The sequence below is a fragment of the Alosa sapidissima genome, chromosome 18 (assembly GCF_018492685.1).
Source record: "Alosa sapidissima isolate fAloSap1 chromosome 18, fAloSap1.pri, whole genome shotgun sequence".
Lineage (NCBI taxonomy): Eukaryota > Metazoa > Chordata > Actinopteri > Clupeiformes > Clupeidae > Alosa > Alosa sapidissima.
The window spans coordinates 23,737,480-23,761,504 of NC_055974.1; the positions used below are offsets into that span (position 1 = coordinate 23,737,480).

The 24,025-nt window shown below is 43.3% G+C and overlaps 2 protein-coding genes across 5 annotated transcripts; one reads left to right on the forward strand and one right to left on the reverse strand.

Moving 5' to 3' along the window:
• Nucleotides 1-1,880: 1,880 nt before the first annotated feature.
• ccnb3 (cyclin B3) lies at nt 1,881-17,696 on the reverse strand. Of its 2 annotated transcripts, XM_042070360.1 has the most exons (14): nt 17,527-17,696; nt 16,883-16,997; nt 16,629-16,709; nt 16,485-16,544; nt 15,900-16,006; nt 15,302-15,500; nt 14,929-15,006; nt 14,588-14,686; nt 12,337-12,429; nt 12,060-12,197; nt 9,693-9,848; nt 5,945-6,094; nt 5,540-5,670; nt 1,881-2,379 (listed from the first exon to the last, which is right to left on the reverse strand). In XM_042070360.1, exons 2-14 carry the CDS (start codon nt 16,958-16,960, stop codon nt 2,313-2,315), a joined length of 1,437 nt encoding a protein of 478 aa, XP_041926294.1. In that variant the 5' UTR covers nt 16,961-16,997; nt 17,527-17,696; the 3' UTR covers nt 1,881-2,312. The 2 variants fall into 2 exon arrangements, with proteins under 2 accessions (XP_041926294.1, XP_041926295.1); XM_042070361.1 differs by lacking the exon at nt 16,485-16,544 and having other exon boundaries at nt 17,527-17,693.
• Nucleotides 17,697-17,805: 109 nt separating this feature from the next.
• Nucleotides 17,806-23,738, forward strand: si:dkey-171c9.3. 3 transcript variants are annotated; one of them, XM_042070357.1, is made up of 5 exons: nt 17,806-18,156; nt 19,341-19,440; nt 20,117-20,197; nt 20,447-22,546; nt 23,299-23,738. In XM_042070357.1, exons 2-5 carry the CDS (start codon nt 19,402-19,404, stop codon nt 23,539-23,541), a joined length of 2,463 nt encoding a protein of 820 aa, XP_041926291.1. In that variant the 5' UTR covers nt 17,806-18,156; nt 19,341-19,401; the 3' UTR covers nt 23,542-23,738. The 3 variants fall into 3 exon arrangements, with proteins under 3 accessions (XP_041926291.1, XP_041926293.1, XP_041926292.1); XM_042070359.1 differs by lacking the exon at nt 17,806-18,156 and having other exon boundaries at nt 19,165-19,440; nt 20,016-20,197; XM_042070358.1 differs by lacking the exons at nt 17,806-18,156; nt 19,341-19,440 and having other exon boundaries at nt 19,701-20,197.
• Nucleotides 23,739-24,025: the final 287 nt, after the last annotated feature.

Below are 24,025 nucleotides of genomic sequence, written 5' to 3' on the forward strand. Positions count from 1 at the left end.
GAATTGACACTTGTTAAACTCACCTCAACATGTCTTTTGCCATCATTTAACCCGCCATGGGCAATGCTAAAGTCACTGTTACAAACAGTACAGCGTGCAAGACTAGGCCTATCATTATTTTTTACTCTTATGAGACAAGGGTAGCCTACACTTTGAAATGGGTCTTACATTTTCCTTTTTTTGAGGCACTGACTCTGCCATGACGCTCCTGTTATACACTGAACTGATTAATTAAATTCGGGAGAAAAGAGATAAAAGCCCGCCTACACTGGAAACTGATTGGTTGATTTAGCGAAACAGAACGCTCTCTGTCTTGGATGCGCTCAGGCACACACATACCACCCCTCTCCCTCTCTCCCGTCGTGTGGGCGCTACACTCACATGCGGTCTCGGAGATTGTATGTAATTTGCGGGCGTCAGGGAGCCGATCAATATGCGGGAGACTCCCGGAACTTCCGGGAGACTTGGGATGTCTGCCAAGGCCATCACCAAATCTAATCTCTGGTAGACGAAAATTGAGTGTTGTGTTGTTAACTATGATGTTACTTTGCATACCAAAGGACACTGGAAAAATAGGGGGTGTTTAGCCTACATGGGAAGCCTACTTCTGTCATTCCACTTTACATTTCAAGTTACTTGCACATTAAAACTAGTAGAAAATGTAGGCTATTTAAAAATCCTCTGTTGAATGAAAGTAACTGTACGTTAAATATCCAAACTTTTTCTTGTAACCGTTTTTATGTGGCTCTTCTGAGATTAAAAAAGTAATAGGCCTACATTTGGTAAAAGTGGCTCTCCAGGCAAAAAAGGTTGCCGACCCCCCTGGGCTAGGCTAATTCTTAAAATGCGTGAGTGAGACATCAGTCTCTCCTTCATTCCTCCATCCTCCTATCGTTCCTTCACAAAAAATAATTAGGAGGGGTTTGGACAGAAGGAAGGACAACAAGACAAATGATCTGCAGCTAATGTGATTGGAAAGGCTGGACCAATAATTTCAGTTAGTGCCCGTCGCGATGCAAACGTTTAACAGTCGAGTCTCCAGACTCTATATTCACTTCGTGAAAATTTGGATTTCTCCAGACTATCATTCAGAAGCTTCTCCTGGACCTACAAAGATGATACTCCGTAATGCCTGTAGAGCATGGACAAAGCAATCATCAGTTAATCAATGAAAGATGTTCACAACTCAAGCATCAACTGATGAAACGAGAGAAATGAATCAACAATTTACTGCTAATAAGGGACAGATTTGGCATGAAGGTGCCTCTGACACCCATAGGACCTAAACAGACATTTTGGCAAGGAATTTGCTCCCTAAAAACCAACCCCATTCCTATCAAATCCTTGAGTGGATTTTAGCACCCTCTCTCTTTAAATCTACAGAAACACAAAACCCTTTAAAACTTGACTCTATACAATCACATAGGAAGATTAAAAAGATGGATCAGCCACTTCCCGGTCATCTTTGGTAGGCCTAGTCTGTGACTGTGGTATGCCATAGTAAGGTGTTATCTGAAGACAGGGAAGGTAGTTTGGGCAAGTGGGGTCTAATCATGCAAGACCTGACCAAAGATCCTTGATTACTAGCTCCGCTTTAACCCTCTCTGACCTGACCATTGTAAAATGCCTATAGCCACAGTCAAAAATACTCACTTAACCTAGCGCATTTGGCCTTCAACGGCGTCACATAACCTACTACAACTTGGCTTTAACAGCCATGGCAACTGCACAGTCTGTTTTTATGACCTCATTTTAAACATGTCACTACATCGCCACCTTCTGGTTAAACTGTGGAACTGAAGAAAAGGACAGCCTATTCCCACTGAGCAGAACACTTGTTTTTTTTAAGTCGACCACACAGAACACTTTGACATAACCAATTTTAAAACATGCATAAAAAAAATGGTTTATTTCTCGAACAGGACAATTTTCACACTAGAGTGAACATGATCAACTGTACAACATATAAAAAGACAAAACAGAACACAAGGAACATTATATTATTTGAAACGACCATTTGAGAATTATTAGAATAATTACAGCAACTTTCCATCACACTAGTATCTTTTAAAAATAGCTCACTGTAACAATTTTTTCCACGTCCTACAAGCTTACTAGGATTTAGTATTCTGAACCACAAAAAAACAAAACAAATGCATATCAACATCAGCACAAGACATATACAAAAAAAAGCTTTTTTTATTTTAAAATGGCTTCAATATACATTATAAATAGAGTTTTATTTATTTTACAAAGCTGGGGTGTGATCCACAAGTCCTCTCCTGTAGCATTGGAATGGGGGAGTCACCGCATCACTGCAGGAACTGCTCCAGCTTCTCCAAACTCACAAGTGGCATTTTTGCAACCTCAAAGAACACTCTGTAGAGAAAATAAACATATACACAAATAGATAAACAAACAAACAAATCAAATAACAAAAACAACCAAGAGGAGGACATTTAGACAAACCAATCTAAAGGGGGAAAAGGGGGAAGAGAAACAGAAAGTCTGATATGATGAGCTTCCACCCAATGCTACCCCTCTGGCTTCAGTACAGCCATCTGTAGCTGACGTGTAATAAGTTCATGATGAATGGGACTCCTAAAAAAGGCCAAGCGCAAGACCTGTTTGATCCAAGACTTCAGAGGCAATCGGTCAGAATGTCCCAGCAAAAGAGGAACATGGAAGGAAGGAAACAAAGAAAGAAAGAAAGAAAGAAAGAAAGAAAGAAAGAAAGAGAAAGAAAGAAAGAACATGCAGCTGGAAGCAGTTAAGCAGTGATGAACACGATGAAAACATAACACAAAAAAGGAAAAGGGGAAAAAAGGTATTGATTCAAGGTGATACTTCAAGTGGTTGCAAGACCCTCGAGAAATGTGCATGGTTACCATTCCCTAGTGTTCCTGTGTTATCAAATTACAGACCCAATGATGACGACATGAGAACACGTAAACGCACACACATAAACAGTTGTTGCGTCATGGGAGAGAAATTCCTGCCCTTGGCTGCAATTCAATACCGCGTCTCCCGACAGTACTTTAACAAGGGCTTTAGTCTGCTCTGCCTTGGGGAACAAGCCAGCAGAGCTCCAACGGCTCTTATAGGCCTTTTCATTATTCTGTCTAATGACAGAATAATACAGGGCTATTGTGAGCCACATAAAATTTAAAACGTGAGTGTGCCATTGATTTGTTCAAATTGCAGCCAGATTTGACACACAAAGTGCTTTTTGGAGGAATGGATGTGTAATGAACAGAGCATCAGGTTTGGTCAGCCCAGAAAACAACCAACATTTCATTAGTTGCGCTCCATGGGTTCTTTGGGGTTCCCTTTAGGGTGTTTAGCGTTCCACACACCCCCACTCCACCCAAAGCCAACCGTTTTTTGTGGCCGCCCAGATACCAAACGCTGGACCCTGTAACGTGTCTTTTTCCAGAACGCTGCCTTTTTTTTTTTGTATGGCTAAGCTAAAAATGAGTCTAAAAATCTCATTACATTTCAGAACGGCGCTTGTGTTGTCACTAAGGGGCTATGCTAGTTCACCACACCATAGCGGTGGGGACGTGGTCATCCTCAAAATAAACAGCACTGTGGGAGCAATTTCTTGCAATGAACCATTCCCCCAGACGCTGGCTAGCACTTTCCTGCCAGCGGAAAACGCTTTACAGTCACACTTTTGAAATGAGCTTACAATGTTGGTGTTTTTCACAGTCCATGAAACCATCCATGATAGTTTTTGAACATTCTAACATAAGATTCCGTTACACAACAATTCAAGATTCTAAAATTCTATGTTGAATAGAGTCCCAAAGCCATGACGTGGCGTTGCCAAGGCAGCAATTTCACTGGCTCTAAACAAATCAATCTACCATTAGAAATACCACACAACACCATAGCGGTGGCTTTCTTTATCTATTTCAATAATTTTACAATGTTTCTAAGACGTTAGTATTTTTTTTTACACTGTAGGAATCACATACTACAACATATATTCATACCAACACGATCAAATTCGTGACTACAGAATTTTATTTTAGCATGGGTTTCCTCCGTAAAAGAGACCTGCATGTAACTTCACAGCATGCGGTTAAAATCCTTAAATTCACGGACGTGTTTTGCCTTTATTTTTTTGGCAAAAAAACATCGCTCTTAACAGCCGCCAGTCTTTGAGAAGACATGAAATATCCACTGGAATTTTCTTTCTTTCTATTACACCTGCCATGGAATCCGTGTTATGTGGTTAAGCTGCTGCCTAGCAGGTAAAACACGTTTAAATGGATATATTTATTTTTATTAGCTAGAAATGGTGCCACATGTCTACATTCAATGCCATTTATGCCACTTCGAAAGTTTGTTTAGATCCAGTGATTCTACCGTCATGGAAACGCTATGTCACACTTCGGGACTCTTTAATGAACCCAAATATTCTTTGGAACGTTCATTTTCCAACATTCCCATTGAGGGTTCCATTTTTACTGACATGTCAAAACTTTTCCATGACTTTTCAAGGAACCCCTGTAGGCTAATGACATTTCTATGCCATTCCTGTGTCGATTTCAAGTGTAAATTGTATCGCGCTGCAGTAGCAGCTGAACAGTGTGTGTAGAGGGGACAGGGCCAGATAGATACCAATTCTCAAAATAAGGAAGGTGTAATATTACACTTAAACCATTGGGGATTTCATCATGGAAAGAGAAGGAAAAAGGTGTACTGGAATACAACCGTTTACTGTACAGAACCAGAGCCAAGCCTGTCTGTGAGTGTACACAGAATGGTGATTTGACACAGACACACACACACACACACACACCTCCTTTAAGGCCTGCTCCTTTAACAGAAACCCAAAGGCCTGTAGAGCAGGATGGACTGCTGAGTCAGTGCCTGCGGTAGTACGTCTGTGGCCCCGTCAGTCATGACTGACCCTGACAAACCGAGGGAGGTAGTCCGACAGTGCAGTCATGACTGACTAAGAAACAGACAGTGCAGTCACTGTGTGTGTCTGTGTGCGCGTGCACCCAGAGAGAGAGAAAGAGAAAGAGAAAGAGAGAGAAATATTTTGAGATATTTTTCGTTACATGTTACGGTTTCCCTTAATGCTGTCAATCTTCTAATTGTTATGCTGTTTTGCTTTTGCAAATAGAAACCATCCATTTAGAAGTAGTAATGGCAGTTTGTCGCGTGGCGGAAAGAATTAGTTAGCGATTCAAACGTTTCAATTATAACAGGAAATGAACACAACGCAAGTGGCAACAGTGGAATATGCGGGATAATGGACTCCACGGTGCTCGGCTGTGTGTCGGGGCCGTTTTACAACCTCGAACGGCCATTCATTTCTGTTAACCGAATGCCGTGTTGTCCATTATCCCTTACATATATATCTAATTTAATAATGTTATGTGGGATGCTTCAACTCATGAGAGGAAATATACAAACATTATTATTCCATTATACCAAAACAAATCCTATGCAAACTGTGCCACAGCATAATTTGCATTAGGAGGTGGGCAGGGTTTGTGGGTTTGTGTGTGCAGAAACTTACTGGTGGGAGTATTTGCTGCGGACGGCCTCTAACTTGTTGTCGCTCTGGCCCTTGAGCATGGCGTGGAGCTTCCTCACGACCGGGGCCACCTCCTCCACGCTGTACCCAGAGTGGAACACCAGGATGGGGCTCTGAGGGGCAACAGAAGGGGGGTGGGGGGGGTAGAGGGGATGATGGGTGGGAACATGCATGCGTGTGCTTGTTTGTGTGTGTCTGCGCATGTATGTGTGTGTCTGTGCGCGTGTGTGTAAATGTCAGATGCAGACATAAATTAATCCTGTAGGTGCTGATAAGTGATAAGATGAAAAAGTACAGAGAACACTATGGACACTGCTCCCAAACAGAGAGTGTGTGTGTGTGTGTGTGTGTGTGCTGAGTCCTCCAAAGGGGACAGTATAAACTCACCCATCCGCAGATGTCCTTGGTCACCAGGGCGATGAGCAGGCATGCGCAGGCCAGGATGGAGCCTCTCACACTCACAAAGCTCATCTCCTGCAGGCTCAGCTCACACACGAACCGTGCCAGCGTCAACGTCTCCATGTTAGCCCCCACACACTGAGGACACACACACACCACATACACACACACATTAGATGAGTTGCAGAAAACAATTCTGCTACGACTGAAGCGAAAGACATCAAACAATCCAAATACATCTAAGACAAGATGCATTAAAACTGCTTTGGAATATCCAAAGCAACACACACTAATCTGTAGGAAGACGACTTCTGCATGGGAGAAACAAGTTCAAGAACAAGAACAGAGACATTTAACGATCGTGAGACAAGACATCAAACAATGATGGGAAAGTTTTCAACAACAGAGCTCATCGTCCTGTGCAGAGATGATTGAAACCAGTCTGCATACCTTTATTATACATTATGTGATAGTTAGATCCAGTCAAACTATTCATTAACTTCTGATTGGACGAGAGGCATTCTATGAGTCATCATAAAAGGATGACCTCGTACCTACAGCTGAATTACAGCCGTAGCAATGTACTTCACCAACCCCACTCCCACTCGTGTCATACTGCTTACAGTACTTACTGCAAGACAATCTCAATACCTTAAAGGTTGCATCCCGAGGGTGAACACCAACTACATCCACCATTACATTCTCAGGTTAGGTACCACCATAGCATTCAGCAAAGGGGGGTGGGGTACCATGTAGTGACCTTGTCCTGCGAGTGTTGGTCTATTTTAGACATATTTACGTGTAGTTTATTTACATTCAATTTCAAAAGAAAACAAGCCAAAAGAATAATAAGAGGTAAACCTCCCATCCGCTCCACCCAAGGGCACCGAGTCGGGGACTGTGGGAATTTCCCCTGCCTTCTGAGGCGTCACACGGCCATCCTGTTTTAGTTTTTTTTCCTGGACAGGATTGCCTTTTTTTAAACTGCACGCAAAACACTTTCTTTAAACATCCTACTACATCTGGAGGTAATGGGACCGGACCATGGAAAGTCCGCTGCACCACACAGAAACGCTGTTCTGTTTCACATTAACAACACACATCCCCCATGTTATAATATAATAATCATATATAATAATATAATATAATTAATGAATTATTTTATATTGTAACATATAATATGGTTATGGTTACGCTTTTGTCCAAAGCGACATACAAATACAAAACAATATAATACTTAAATTTAACAGGGAATAAATGAAGATGTTGGTCAGACTATAATAAGGAGAATAGCCATAAACAACAATGTTAATTCAATCAATAGCCTAATGAAATAAACAATAAAAATGAGGGAAAAAAGCAATAAGTAAGGGATAATGTATAGAACGCCGGTCATTATGGGGAAAATAAGTCCCGACAGGACGAACCGGTCTTGTTTCGCCCTGAAGGGACTTATTTTCCCATGATGACCAGCGTTCTATACATTATCCCGCTTATTATACGGCTACTTGCCAGAACGAAAAAATAAACTCCATGATATGTCTCTTTACACTTATTTGTTACCGTTTCGTCGTGGCTTTTGCTGAGAAACAAATAGTTCGCAACACACGCTGAACTTGAATCAAACATTCTTTAGAACACAGCTGATCAACCGTCTGCTTTCACTTTTGAATGAAGTTCCAAGCACAAACTCCGTTGCCATTGACAGCGGTCATTCTTGTTTTCAGAGGTCCTTTCCCAAGAAATAATGACCGCTAGAACTTTCGGAAATCCCATTCAAGTCAATGGAGCATTCTACTTACATTGTGAAGAGACGTAAGGGCTAAGTTACCATCTTTGCCCACTTCAAAGCCACACAATGTAGTTGTTTTATGTAAGGGCTAAGTTACCATCTTTGCACACTTCAAAGCCACACAATGTAGTTGTTTTACGTAAGGGCTAAGTTACCATCTTTGCACACTTCAAAGCCACACAATGTAGTTGTTTTACGTAAGGGCTAAGTTACCATCTTTGCACACTTCAAAGACACACAATGTAGTTGTTTTACGTAAGGGCTAATGGACATGAGGCCAGAGACTTTCTAATGAGGAGACACACCACTCAAAAAATCCTCCATAGAAATGCATGGGGTTAGTTTGTAACGCCGTTGTCTACACACATCCCACCCCTTCCTCGCCAAAACGTCGACATGTGTATACATTGAGCCAATCATGTGGTGTGATGTGACTACATTGAGCCAATTATGTGCTGTGTTGTGCAGACATCATGCCAATCATGTGTTGTGAACTCGCCGCTGCAGCACGGTTGGTGTCGTGAAGCCTTGTGCACGCGCATTTCCTGCCGAATAGGATGCCCGATGAGTACCCAAAAAGCGTTGCTATATGGCCGCGGAGTGGAGGGACTTGCCTAAAAGGACTTTGACGGGGCTAACTAGGGGACAAGCGGTCTGGATCTTGACAAATTCCTACATAAGACCCTAATTTAAAAGGCAGGCATAGTGCAATGGCTTAAGTCTAACTAAAGCTAACATAATTTAATAATGTGGCAAAATCTATTTGCAAATTTAATTCGATGAGCAAGATCCTAAGCACACACATTGGTGATTCAGCTCCATACTCCCACAATGCAACACAGGAGCTTAAGTTCATTCACCAGACACTTTGCTCATTGAGTGACTGTCATTTAGTGACTTTCAGTCATTTAAATTAGTGCCCGTTGTGTTACTATACGGAGGAGTTAACCTTCAGACAGTGAGCCTACAGACGGTAATCATTGTGTAAACACAAGCCCCAGTTTTATTCACGTACATTGATCTGCACCGCTGAAGTGCTTTGGGTTTAATTAATGGGAACACAATGGCTTTTGTGCATAACTACCATAGACTGCATATATAAAAAAAAAGAGATAACTACACTGATCGCCCCAGTCTGAGTTAATTAGGAGCTGAGAGAGCTGGGATGTGAGCCAGAGGCCAGAGGAAGCACTCACACAGCATCCCATAGCATCTAACACAGAAACAAACACCTGGGTGCGTGCGCACACGCACACGCACACGCACACACCACTCTGGCACCCAGGTGCAGCTACAGAGATTTCATCTTCAGCAGAGTAATGAATTGTTGTAGGGCAGGCGAATGAGGAGGTCACACAGACACACACAAGCTCTCACTCAATGACATAAACACACACAGAAACAGCACTCAATCACTGGCACAGACATACACTAACACAAGGTTACATCCACTCTTATCCGCTCAAACACACACTCTCCCTGGACATAGCCACACACTCACACATGACCATACACTCAAACATACCTTGCTTGGTATAGACACACACACACAGACACACACACGTGCGCACACACACACACACACGCACACACACACACACACACGCACACACACGCGCACACACACACAGACACACACAGACACACACGTGCACACACACACACACACACACACACACACACACACACACACACACACACACACGCACACACACGCACACACACGCGCACACACACACAGACACACACAGACACACACGTGCACACACACACACACACACACACACACACACAGACACACACAGACACACACAGACACACACACACGTGCACACACACACACACGCACACACACGCACACACACACAGACACACACACACACAGACACACACGTGCGCACACACACGCACACACACGCACACACACACACACGCACACACTACCTTGGCGAAGCGGCGGAGAAAGCGGTATGAGATGGGGATGTTGATGTCAAAGTCGAGTGCCTTCAGGATGTTGGCCTCCATGGCGATAAGCTGAGGGCGCTTGTAGGCGTCGTCACAGATGTACAGGAAGTCATCGACACACGGCGGGCATCGCTCCTGATGGAGGGAGAGAGAAACGTGTTTTTATTTATAGCATTTATAGAGGAATAGGTGCTGCTCTGGGGGGTAAAAGGAAGTTAAGATGCCATTTTACACTCTCCAGTACAGGCTCTGCAGTGTTTCCCATACATTGACTTATTTGTGGCGGCCCACCACAATATCAACATTGACCACCACACAATGACTTTCCAGGTTGTACTAAATTGTGCTTAAATCTGGTTAGCATCATAACCACGCTGCGCTAATTTGTTAAAAACTGTTGCATTCAAGTTAATTCTGCAAACCTACCACCACAAATAGAATTTAATTCTGTGGGAAACACTGCTCTGCTGAATGGGGGATGGACTAAAGTGTGTCACTCCAATTACTAACCAGCAGTTTATATAGGCTGGCAGCACTGGAGTCAGATTCTGGCCTACTACATATACATATAATAACAATCTGTGCATTTGGGCCGGAAACCGTAATAATCCTTTGCAGATAAAACTGGCTCTGCTCCTGCACTGTGAAACAGGGGGAGTGCCACAAAGCCTGCATTTTATCACAGTGCCACAGGTGTGACACGCAGGACACCATTTGAGAGGGAAAAAAAATGAAAAAGAGGGAGACAGACAGAGATGAGAGAGAGAGAGAGAGAGCCAAAGACAGAGAGAGCGAGAGCTAGACAGAGAGACATACAGAGAGAGAGAAAAGAGTGGGAGAGAGAGGGACAGAAAGAGTGACGGAGAGATAAAAAGAGAGAGCAAGAGACAGAGAGAGTGGGAAAGAGATAGAGAGACAGAGAAAGAGAAAGTGACAGAGAAAAGGAGTGACAGAGAAAGAGAAACAGAGAGAGAGAGAGAGAGAGAGAAAGAGTGACGGAGAGATAGAGAGAGAGCAAGAGAAAGAGAGAGTGGGAAAGAGATAGAGAGACAGAGAAAGAGAAAGTGAGAGAGAGAGAGAGAGAGAGAGAGAGAGAGAGAGAGAGAGAGAGAGAGAGAGAGAGAGAGAGAGAGAGAGAGAGAGAGAGAGAGAGAGAGAGAGAGAGACTGCACAGGGCTGATTCTGGTCCACTGCCTACCATTTTGGACTCCTGCAAACAGCTACATTTTCCCCCTCATAAAATGACAAATACTACAATAAAATCTTAATAGGTCTGGCATGATCAAGTACTGGTTGTTGTTTTAGGCATTGAGGGGGAAAGCCAATTTGCAAAGAAAAATGTTTTTATTAAATTAAAAATACCAACATGATTTATGAGTTCCTAACCTCACAGACCAAATGGAACTACAGCTTTCCTGTGTGCATCAGAGGTAAAGTTTGCTCATGCAGTACAAGAGCATTTGCCCATACAGTGGTGCATAATCAGTGGGCAGTAAAAGCAATAACGAGGCATACCAAAAAGGCCTGTAGGCTTTCATGGTATACACTTTTAAAATCTGATGGTTCTCATGTTCTGTCTCAATACTTGACTTTTACTCAATTTTGTTCGTTATATCCACAGTGAAGATTTAGACCCCAAAAATATCTTAAAGGGAAAGGATCCCACTGAAGTAATTTTCCAAATCACCAAAAACCCAGGAATGTGTATTTCCTTTGAGTAATCCACTGCATTTAAAACCTTTGTTTACAAGAAAGATCGGTTTGATTTCACTGCTGGTTACGCCCCTGGCAGTCTAAAACAGGAAGTTCGGAAACGGGCGTCAATGGGACCGCTTCCAGACCAACTTGCAGAGCAAAATCAAATTTGCTAACAGGTTTGTCTGGGTTCACTCCGGCTATAAAAACAGGACCCAGCTTAGAAAAACCTGGAGCTTCCCTTTAATGTTTATGCTAAGCTAATTAGCATGACTATGAGCAGTCAGGGCATTTTTCAACCAACAGAGAACCTCAGAATCCTTTGAATCCTGGTGCTATCTAGTGAACCAGCCTGCATTTCCACCAGATTTGATTTGAACCAGGGATGCGTCAACAGTCACATGCATAACCTTTATGCATAAACAGTTGACTAACACGCCCACTCCGGTTCACAGAGAAAACAAAAAAATAAAAAATAAAAATGGTGCCAGCGCTGAACCCACTTTCCAGGTTCCAAACTGATTTATTTCGGGTTAAAATGGTCCAAACAGCTCAACATCCGGAGCACGAACCGAACCAGTTCGGAGACTGTTCCCCGTTGGTGGAAGAGGCCCATCAGTGTTGGGCAGAGACAGGTGGTGCCAGGCTCACCTCGAATTTGGCGGCAATCAGCATGGCAGTGGAGCCTATCAGCTGCAGCAGGTCCCTAGTGCAGGGTGCGGCCGCCAGGTAGTGATCCGTCAGCTTCACCGCCAGGTAGAGCGTCTCGTGGTTCAGCTCAAAATTCTCCTACGGGACAAGAGAGACACATAGTTGTTGTTTTGAACAATAACATTTCATAATTTCTTTAAACAACAAAACAACATCATCATAACGTGTTTCTTTAAACAATAACAACGTGTTTGTTAAGCATAGCAGCACAGCATACCTGGACCTCCACCATCCAGTCCACGAGAATGGCCCTGATGTTTTCAGTTATGCTTGGCTGCACGGGCAAATAATCATCAAGGACAAATTTTTCCTGTTGATGAGAGTGAGAGAAAGAAAGAAAGAAAGAAAGAAAGAAAGAAAGAAAGAAAGAAAGAGAGGGAGAGGTCCAATGGTCAATCTTGAAACAATCTATTAAATTAACTTGCCATTGTGTGCTGTGTAGGGCTTAGAGACAGATGAGACGTTGCAAGGCCTAAGGAAACGGTCATTTTAAATTACTTGCTTTCTGAAAAAACAAAAAATAAGTGAAATGAATGATACAATGACAGGAGATGTCATGAGATCCTAACATGTGGAAAATATTGCTCTTTGACAATAGGGGTCGAAAAAAATGAGTCACTCTGAACTTGTGCGTTTATTTCCCCCAAAACATTCAGAACAAACCGTCTGCAAGTTCAGAAAGAAAACTCTTCAATATAGTTTAGCATTGTTGACGGATTGTTAGGACCAAAACGCTTCGCCTTCCTGCACCTCAAGTCCAAGCTTGGATCGTCTACGGACCTGCTTTAGTGAAACTTAAGCTCTGTGAACAAAGATGGCCTCCACAAGGCATGATGTTAGTATAAATTTATCTGAGGCGTCTTTCTGCATCACCAGACTGGACTGAGACCAGATCAGTCTCAACAAGGCAGCATCAAATGGCTCGCTGAGTGAAGGCTTAGCAAGACAGTTAAGTAGACAACCCTGAAAGGCATCAGAGCCAGCTTCGTTCCAGAGAGAGAGAGGTTGTGTTTTATGGAACGGGTTCATTCATACAAATAACCTAAACATACTTGCCAGAAAAGGCTAATCCAATAAAAATTTCGACAGTCACCTTAAAACATTCCTTGTCCTCTTTTCAGTGTGGCACAAGCGCTAAGCGTATAATGAGACTAAATGTTCAGAGGCTTGAAGGTTAAGTAATACATTACAATAGACTTCTTGTTCGGCAAAACATTAAAAAAAATTAGCACAATGCCTCTCCAGAGTCCATACAGAGTCAAGGCTCTGTAAACTACTCAACTAGGCGCCGACATGAGTGCTTGGTCACTTGCCATGCACATCAGCGCTGAAATTTTGGCAAACATTGGATAAACAATGGATTTTTATTGAGCAGCGCGGACAAAATAGAACAGACTCGTAATCTACATGACGGTGGTGGTGGCAAAGTTTGACGCTGGTGTGCGGAGTTCTATTGAAAACAATGGAATTTGATGTAATCGAATGTTGAAAGCAGAGTGTGGCACACTCATTGTCGGCACCAATGTGCAGAGGCCTTTAATGAATCAGACATGGCTTCGGAGGAGCCATACTCAATTCCAGCCTACAGTCACGGCATTGCTTCAAAAGCACAGACAGGAAAGGTGTCAATTTGATTGTCTTGAACTCAAATAGAGACAGAATCCCCCATAGAAATGTATAGGGTTAGTTCGTAACACAAAGATGGCAGTCGTCTACACATATTTCGCCCTTTCCGTCGCCAAAAGTTGACATGTGAATACATCGTGGCATTAATGTGGTACATTGTGAATACATCGTACCGATCATGTGTTTTTCCGTTTGTGTCGTGAAGCCTTGCGCATGCGCAGCTCTGCCCAAAATAGATGAGTGCCCAAAATGTGTTGCAATTTGGCCGCCAACTTTGACTCAAATCTCAACAACCTTTAGGTAGAATCGCAGACTGCATTTTTAGAATAGCATTCCTATAGTGGCTGACCGTTTACTGAGGCTCAGCGTGACCTTTTTGCATTCAAACTACAGAGCTAATATCCCCTAATATGTGCCTTTGAACTAAAAGCAATGTCATACGATGCAGTAAAGGCGACAGACGCCACAGCGTATTCCCCCGTGAATCTTCGGGTGATTTGTAGTCGACACCACCCACCACAAACACACAAAAACAAAATCATACCCTGGGCCCCGAGTTCAGCAGTAATATAGGTAGCAGGAAGCTAGGTCAAGGAGGGGACACTGAAATGGGCGAGACTTCTCCAGTGAAGTGAAATTGAATAAACCAATCACATCCAACCAGTGTTAAATTCCGATCTATCTATCTATCGATCTATCTATCTATCTTTTATTAATTAACTTCCGCCTGACTCTGCCCACTTCGTGTGTCTGACTTCACATGCACTCTCAGCAAAATACGCTGCCAAACTCGCACCCCTATGTCTCAACAGACTTTTTTTTTAGAAGGAAAATGAACTCACCTCTCTTTTCTTGAGGTAGTCGAAAATTTCTTTGGCGTACTCTGGTGCCAGCGTGCAGTCATCTTGGTTTGCAGAATCTATGTCAAACTCAGGAGGCACCTAGATCACATCCAAACAGGCAAGCTGGTTTTAACATCTTTTACTGTGCCTCCCATAACCACTTTACACACACACACACACACACACACACACACACACACAAATCACTGGCGGCCACAGATTAATGGCACAGGTAAGATGAGGTCAGAAAGGCTTACTTCTGTTCAAAATTAGATTTTAAGAAAACTCAAGATGAAGTTACTTTAGGGTTTAAAAAAGACCACCCTACGGAAACACATTACCTCTGGAGGGAGCAGATGAGCGGGCTTTGGTTCTTTGATAAAGGACTCTTCCACTGGTTCTTCTTTCTCAGGTTTTACCTGGGAACGAAAACTATTTAGCCATGATGTGGCACCGTGTGCTAGCTTACTTTCACATGGGAAGGGCAGCATATAGTATGCAAATATAGATTTATCGACACATTCTCCTCAGCTACAACTCTGACAAAAACATTGTAATCTATTTGAGGCTTGACATAAACCACCAAAAAGGGTCCCCTTAACCTACTGACCTTAGATAACAAGCCAGAACCCCCCCCCCCCCCCCCCCCCCCCCTTAAAACACCAGCCATGTCCTCATCTAGGCCTCCATCTGGTTCTAACTCTTTGCAGTTACCTCTGAAGGCTGAAGCGGTGATCTTGGAGGGACATCACTGGACGCAGGCTCGGTCACTGGTTCCACAGCCAGCGGCTTTTCCTGCTTTACCTCCTGTTTTGTCTCTTGTTCTAGCTCTGGTTTTATTTCCTGCTTAATTTCTTGTTTTACCTCCTGCTTTATCTCCTCTAAATGGCCCTCGGAGCTCACCGACAGGGTCCTGCAACAGACAGAACGGACACAGATTTCAATGCCATAGACTTGAACATGTGCAACATAACAGTTAACAGAAGCAAGTGAAATAATAGATATCAGCTCAAGAACATTAAAAACATCAGCCAAGCTAACAAACCATAGTGGTTCTTGAACCACTAACAAACCATAGTGGTTCAAGTTGGCTGATGTACAATCACTTGGAGGTTGAGGTGATGAAAATGTGATGGGGAGGTTGCATACATTTTACTTTACACATTTGCTCCTTTATTCAACAAAATGCCAGTAGCCTGACTTCACCGGCTTAAGGCCAATAACAAACTAATGAACTGCTATCTGGACAGTACAAACAAGCAGCAAATAAAATAAAGAAAGATGGAATAGGAACAAGACATTGAATTCCTACTTTTTCAAGTTGGCTTGATTTCTTTCCGACAAGGACTGCTTTGCCTGTGCCTTTTTGGTAGCATCCTTCTTTTTGATGCCAATGATGCTGTTGTGGATCTTGTGTGCCTGAAAAAATAAAACAAGACAAACTCAGTGTGTCTTAATCTTCAGCTGGGCTGGATAGGCCATGATTTTAAGACTGACCTTCAAACAAACACCCATCACCCATCAACAAAGGAGGGACAGCCAAGAGAATTGTTAGTGCTTATGGTGTGTGTAGGGGTATAGGTGTGTGTAGGGGTGTAGGGGTGTGTGTGCAAGTCTGTGTGTGTATGTGTGTAACCGAGTGGGATGGAATAGATCCTCTTCGAAGAAAACAAAAATCCTCCAGAAGCTGTAGCTCACAGTGTGCACACACACACACACACACACACACACACACACACACACACACACACACACACACAACCCCTATTGTGCAGGGATCAACACCCTCATTATGAAATCAACCAAGTAAAGCATTGTTGTGAATTTGCCCAAATTTCACTGTTTTCATGGGAAACCTCTTAGTTAAAAGCTGCAAGCCACATGCACTAGCACTTACTCGTTGGACTACCTCATCATCTTCATCGATATGAGTATCGGACAGACACTGAGAGAAGGCCTAGCTTGAGCAGAGGGGTAATTGTGAGACATGCACAGTAATGTACATTTGTAGCAGACCTTATAAAGGACACATTGGGCTTACATTGGTTATGTCAATGAAGGCTGTTCTCTTCTTAGGTGCACCCTTCGGTGGAGAGGAAGACCTTTTGACCTGAGTCACCTCCTAAATTCAAAGGAAGGCAAAACACAACAGTGAGAATCTAAGGTAATGTCAGTAGTGGCTAAACACTTAAATCGCTCATATCTAGTTTATACAAAGTAAAAAGGCCTTTGTGGGGATTGAATGCAACTCGAGGGCGGTTGGGCGAGAGATGCTGTTTTGATGAGGGGACCAACCTGATTCTCTGTTGCTTTCGAGTGGATTTTGGGAATCTTGCTGATTGCAACTGGTTTCTTACCCCTTGAAAAAGGCATATCTGCAAGCTGATGTGTTCCAGTTAGAAATATGATCCTGTGGGGAAATCAGGCAACCGTTGAATGGATACAAAGAATCTCTAACATTAACAATGTTCAACAAACAAACGTTTGGCGAATCGATTTTCTTGCTAACCGTGAATACAGACGCTGAAAAGAGTATCCACTAATTCTGCTCGGTAAACGTTAGATGAGAATAAGCTAGCATTCTGTGACGTTAAGAATAAGACATTGAAAGAAACTCAGGCTTGGTAAGTTAACTCGGTTTACTCGGTAACGTTAACGCTAACAAATGTCTCGATGGGAAATTCTCCCAGTTAATCCGTTTAAGAGACAAACCTGGTCCAAAATTATGTTAATGCATCTGTATTCTTGATGAATATGCTTATTAACAAGTTAATAGAGTATCTAATAAAGATAAATCCAGCGTTAAATGCCCAACTCAGGGAAAACCTCATCCTCCGTACACGTGAATCACTGTGCGAAAACGTTAGCGTTACTCCTGTACATTCAAAACCAACAATCTAATAAAACACTTCAGTTGATAATATGGATTTATCTCTTACCGTTTACACTGCAATTCCTCCAGTGAGTTCAAATATGTATAGCCTCTTTAACATTTAGATAAATGCCTTTTCTTTTCCGACAGAATCCTGGTTGGAGCTTTTTGCAGAAAACATGAATGCGCTCTCGCAAAATCCAAAACATGCACGCTCTGTGCTGATTGGCTACAATGCCTCACAAACGCACCAATGGCCAGTCGGTTGGGATGCCGTTGTTAAGGGGCGGGGTCACTCGAATTTTTAAACTTCATAGCAACCAATAGCAGCGGGATTTGAGAGTTGTTTTTATAATCGGGGAGCACTCTGCTACTACAACAAAGACGAATGGGGTGTGGTGTACCAAAACTGGACTGAATTTAATTTGAATTTAACGGCTCTCTCACTGTGCGTCGTTTATTTATGTGGTGTATGCTCAGATCATCAAAGTATCGATCCTTCTCTCATGAAAAGTCTCATATCTCAGTTTTGGTTTAGAATCACGTGGATCTGTGAAACATTGTTCACGTGGCAGAGATTGCCTGTTAGAGATTCAACTTCATATCAACAAAGTAATGTTAATGAATAATTGAAAAATAGCTAAACTCTATAGAAAAAACTGAAGGGGCAATATTATTCTACAGACATCAAACATAGGCAAGTAGCAAACATTTGTCAAGCTACCACATGTATCCTAACTATAACAGTTTCCTTCACACACTTCTACTTTTGTCCTTATGCAGGAAGTTAAGTTGGTCTTTAAATAGCGTGAAGTTATCCCGCTTCCTTATTGGTGTTCACTGTTAGCCCTGACTCGCCTGTGTATCCCGCAGAGGAAGGTAAACCAAGTAGGCCTACTGAACATAGGCCTACAGCCTCATCCAAGAGTCTGTAGAGTGCCTCTTAAACTATGCACCATGGCCATGCAGCAAAAGAAAATGTCTGGACATTAACCAGTAGGCCTACTTTGTCACTCACTTTGTCAAATGTAGCATTTGTAGCTTGTGAGATATCTGATATAGACTGGAACAGATCCCTGATACTGGCCTACACAATTTATTTAATGAGTTAAATCTAATGGGCTGTCCATGATCACGGAGCATGATGAACAGTGCAAAACATTGTCATTCAATTGTTATTGAACAGACCAAAATAGCCTTGCTTATCTGCCACCTACTAAGACATACCAGGCCAGAAAATGTTCTGCTAAGGTTTCCTGATTGAAGGACATGTTTGGCAAGTGCGTGCACATATGCAACAGGTTTTTGAGGCAGTCTTTTCCCGTGGGTGTCAGAGGTGCTATCCCACCAGCTTCGACATGTAGACCTATTCAAAACCTGCCATATTAAAAAGGCAGTTAGCCTAAAGTCCACCTTAAAAGTCATTTACAGATGAAAGACAAGAATGAAAAGTTGAAAAGAAAATGAAACCTACAGTATATTGATTTCATCAAGCTCAGAAAAAAGTTTGAAAAGAAAACAAACAATGGCCTTTTCAGAGATCTTGCAGGAACTAGAGTGCTCAATGCACCACTTTGATTTGTACACTTTGCAACCTTTTGACAGTCTTGAACTCAGCAGTGATCAGAGAATCAGTGTCTAGGGTAGCTCACACCCTGAGTCACTGAAATATTCAGCCATAATGTAATTAAAGATAGTGTGAGTTCATCAGTGTTGGCACTGCATGAGTTTGAAATATCAAACAGGCCACAATATTCCAAGTGCTTATAACCATGTGAAATAGAGTTCTCACTCTTGCCTGTCACGAATACAAAGAAAACTGTGCTTGTGTGTTTTTCTATTGATCCGTTCCACATTCCTGTACTGTTCTTAATATTACAGCCAGCTTCAGGGCTAAGGGAGGGTGAGGCTACAACATCTCTCTCCACCTTGTGAAGTTCACATGTGTGTCCACTCCAGAGACAACACTGCTGCATTATATGTGAGTGACGATCAAGTCTGTGTTATCATTTCTCTTGGCGGGTCACAGCGCATCTTTTTCCCACCTAAAGAAATAAAGTTTCACATGTATTGCGTTACGTTTTGGAAGACATTTCAGTCCAGGCCTTGTAAAGTAAACTCTTCAGGACTTCAGGAAAAAAAAATACCAAATTCATCATTAGTGAAGAAATACCAAAATGCAGGCCAAGTAATCAAGCTATTGTTTCTTTTTGTTTGGGAATAAGGAATGTTTTTGAATTGTCAGACCATGACATTTTGTTGATTTATTAAGAAACCATAATGTCAAACTAATCCCATTATTTGTAAACTGTAGCTTTCACATGACACATGTCTAGATTATTTCATAACATTTAAAGTAATTCCGTTCTCACAGAGAGTCTGTTTGCGATGGAAATTTTGTAAACACCCACACAGCCTAATTTGGGTTTCTCTTTCGCTCACCTCTAACTCTCCACTTGTCTCTTGAGCGCACATTAAAAACCAACTTCCTTTGTGGTGCATCACATGTTCTGCTTCCTGGAACTAACTGGTGATCAGTTGTGGGTTTTTATTCAGTGCATTCAAGCTTACAGAAGAAACTGCGAGGCAAAGCAAAGTTTAAGAATACAGAGACAGAACTTCTATTAAAAAAAAAAGTTAGATTTTGTGTTGCTCAGATCATGGATGCACAGGACTGGATAAACAGCAATCACACTCTCTGTGAGCTGCAGGCGGTTTCTCAGGCAGACACCACTAAGGTAGGTTACATTCCGATGTATACTCCCTCAAAGATGACAGACAACTCACACATTGCTGACATTGCTGATACTGTGTGAATCTGTTAATCACAGTGATTGTTGTAAATAATGTTTAAGTAAGAAAACAACTTAATAACTATGACTGATGATTATGTAAATGTTATGTAAAAGCCTTATGGATATACAAATATTTTATCATTTGTGAGAATCTATACACACCCCCTGTTATACTGTTTCGACTCTCTGCAGATGCCAATGGAGATTGTTTTTGACGTCCCTTTAAGTCCTCCGCCGTCATACGATCAGGCATCCATTTTGTGGTCTCTTGGGTTGTACTCACACACCCTAGATGAGGCTTTGAAGAGAGGTCATGCTGCAGATCAACAGTCAATGGACTTTCTCCAGCGGAAAAGCTCATCAGTCACAGCAGCTGTTCATAACTTTGCGCAGGCCTTGGCCAGTGATATTATAAGTTCAGCCACACATCCCAGTGTTGGAGATACGGAGAGTGAGAAAGTCCTGTCGCCCACGTGCGGCACTGATGAAGGCCGATCCACTGCTTCGCATTGTTTCTTTGATCCGAATGCAAATGTCCTTTGGGGAGACGACCAGGAATGCAAAACTAGCAGCTACACTGATGAGGAAAAGCTAGCCGAGTATTTAACGTCCATGATTTTTCGAATGGCTTTGAAAGAGGTGGCTGAACATGGCAGCCCAAGGACGTCTGTTCTGAGCACAGCGCAATCTACGCATCACCGCGAGACTTGCAGCAGACATCCATATGACGAGAGAATGCTCTCAGAACGTGGGCAATCACAGGAAATATGTGACGAAAACATGGACACGCATTGGGAGGAATCAACGTTTGAACCACCAGCATCCTCAAGGGCCCGTGGTGCATCTGGCTCCTCACGCACCATCGGAAGTTTGCTCTCACAATCTAGCCTGGCCAGTAACCAATCCCTGGATTACCCCGATGCCCCACCGACCACGCCGTTAATCCCCGGTGTGACTCAGAGCAGAGCCAGCTTCTGCAGGAAGTTGAAGGGGGGGCTTGCGAAGGAGTTCCTCCCCTCTCCCCCACCACCGACTCCCAACAAGAACCCGAACCCCAGCCAACAACTACTGAGGGGCTACAAGGAGACGGACAGGGATACGGCCGAGTTTGTCCACCGCCTGATGCGTTCCTTATCGCTAGAGTGCTCCGACGAGGCAGGTTTTGCAGACATCAGTGGAGGACTCTCCAGCCAAAGTCCATGGACCAACTGCCCTGAACTGTCTCATTATGCAGACCAGCTATCGGCTGACATCATTAAATATGTCACCACATCAGATGAGGGAGAGGATTTCGTAGACCGGCTAATGTGGTCCTTATCTCTTGAATACCCAGAATGCATAGAGGATACACCGGTCAAAGAAAATAATAGCGGACCTCTGAACAAGGCACATTGTGATTCAGATGCACTGAATGACTTTGCAGATGAACTAGCCACAGATATCATTGGATGTGCCATCGAGAGCTACTCATCACTGACAGCATTCCAAAAAAGCCTTCTTCCTACTGCTGAGCGCTGGGCCGAGGAGATACTCCAAGCCTCCTACAGAGAAATGATTGATCCGGACAGGACAAAAGACATCAACACGTCGGCCCAGCCAAACCGACGGAGCGTGAAAAGCGAGGCAGGCCTCACATCATCGGATGTGGGAGTCGAGGCGAGCACTCGGAGCCAAATTCGCAGGCCGACCTCGGAGGTTCACTCCCTGCAGAGGACGGGGAGCCAAGAGGATGACCCCACGGGTGCGGGGAGGCTGAGAGACTTAGCAGAGGCGCTGCTAGCCACTGCATTTATTCAGGCGCTCCCAGAGCTACAGCGCGCAGTTTTACATCCTGGAGCTGGTCCAATGGCTCAGGGCCCGCCAGACTATACTTCTGGCTCCCTTAGGACCTCCCTCCAGCCTTCTAAAAGAGTCCAGGCCTCCCTAAGCAGTGGGAACCCAGGTCAAGCCACTGGTGCTCTGGCCCAAGTTGACAATGCTGCGGACTGCGCGCTAGACAGCTATGCAGAACACGTTGCCCTCGAAGTGATTGATGGCTCCTTGAAGCTTGCCTCGAAATATCTCGTTGGCGATGGGAAAGCATGTAGCCTTCGGCGTGATGGGAACGGTTCTTGGTATTCGGAGGGTGAAGTTACACAGAGACGCCATGGCCCAAGGGTGAGGGTATTGCTTGGGTCTCAGATGTGTAGGACCACAAATGACCTGAAGGGGGTGCTGATGTGGGCTGCAGCTTCTCAGCTCGGGATCCAGACACTCACGCTCGTGGTTGCTGACCATCAGCTTCAAGCTCAAGTGAGTAGAGTACATGATCAGATGTATTCTTAATATAATGTTAGACACCAGATAATGGTGAACGCTTGTACATAAAGGTTTCAAATCGTAAAATTGTAAATCAGGTTTATAGGCCAAGTATACTTGCGTATACAAGGAATTTGGTCTCTGCATTTATCCCATCTGTGAATTAGTGGAACACACAGAGGACAGTGAACACACAGTAAGGTGAAGCACACAATGAGATGAAGCACACACTAACCCGGAGCAGTGCTACAGTGGTGCTTGGGGAGCAGTGAGGTGCCTTGCACAAGGGCACTTCTACTACTACTACTCCTACTACTCCTACTTTGGGCAGCCGTGGCCTACTGGTTAGCACTTTGCTCCCCGAGCGCCGCTGTTGATGCAGGCAGCTCACTGCGCCGGGATTAGTGTGTGCTTCACCTCACTGTGTGTACACTGTGTGCTGTGTGTGTTTCACTAATTCACGGATTGGGATAAATGCAGAGACCAATTTCCAATTTGCAATTTCCCTCACGGGATCAAAAGAGTATACTTATACTTACTTATACTTATGCCGTGGATGTGGGCATGGGAGAGCAGTGCTCAACCACTTCCCCCGCCCACAGTTTTCCTACTGGTCAGGGATTGAACCGGCAACCCTTCGGTTTCAAGCCCGAAGCCCTAAACCAGTAGGCCACGGCTGCACTTTTCAATATGGTGATGTTTTTGTTCAATGACTAAAAACAACTTCATTAAATTCTCTTCATCAGTTCAGCAGTGTGGCACATGATAGCCATCTCCTGGGCTTGACTGTGGGGGACCTGATGACATCACTCCTGCAGCACTGCACGCACCTGTCCCAAGTGGCCAGTAGAGGGAGCTCTCTCAGTGGTGTTCACCCACTTACTTACCTACAGGAGCTGAGTGGAGTGAGCCGCAAGGAAATCCAGCACGACAACCGACCTCATCCACACAGTCCTCACCATCCCTCTCCCGATAAAGAGCACGATTAAAAAGAAATATGGACGCAATGAAAAAACATAGACACGCTATAAATATATTTTATACTGATTTTTTTTATCTGATGTTAAATAGCCTAATCGTATTAGTGGCAAAAGGGAACAATTTATTGTAAATCCCAGCAGAGATTTTATGACTGATTAATTTAATATAAAGCTTAATACAAATAAAAATCCATTGTTGCTATAAATTTCTGTAAGTTTCTCTTCAATTGTTGTGAAATCCCTTCATTCTTAATGCAGATAAAACTTCAGTTACATGAGACTCCCTCGTAATCTCTCTCTGTGATTGAAAGGCCTGATTGTTGTAAAAATAAAAAAATGAAGAGATAGAATAAAGGAAAGAAAAAATAGGGCCACTCAGGGAAGTACATCAGAGACAGCTTCGACCTCCCTATGTTTTACAGTTCCCCATTAAAGCTCCCTAAGTCCTGATACCTAACATGGCAGGAATGCGTTTTGTGAACTTTTAGCCTCC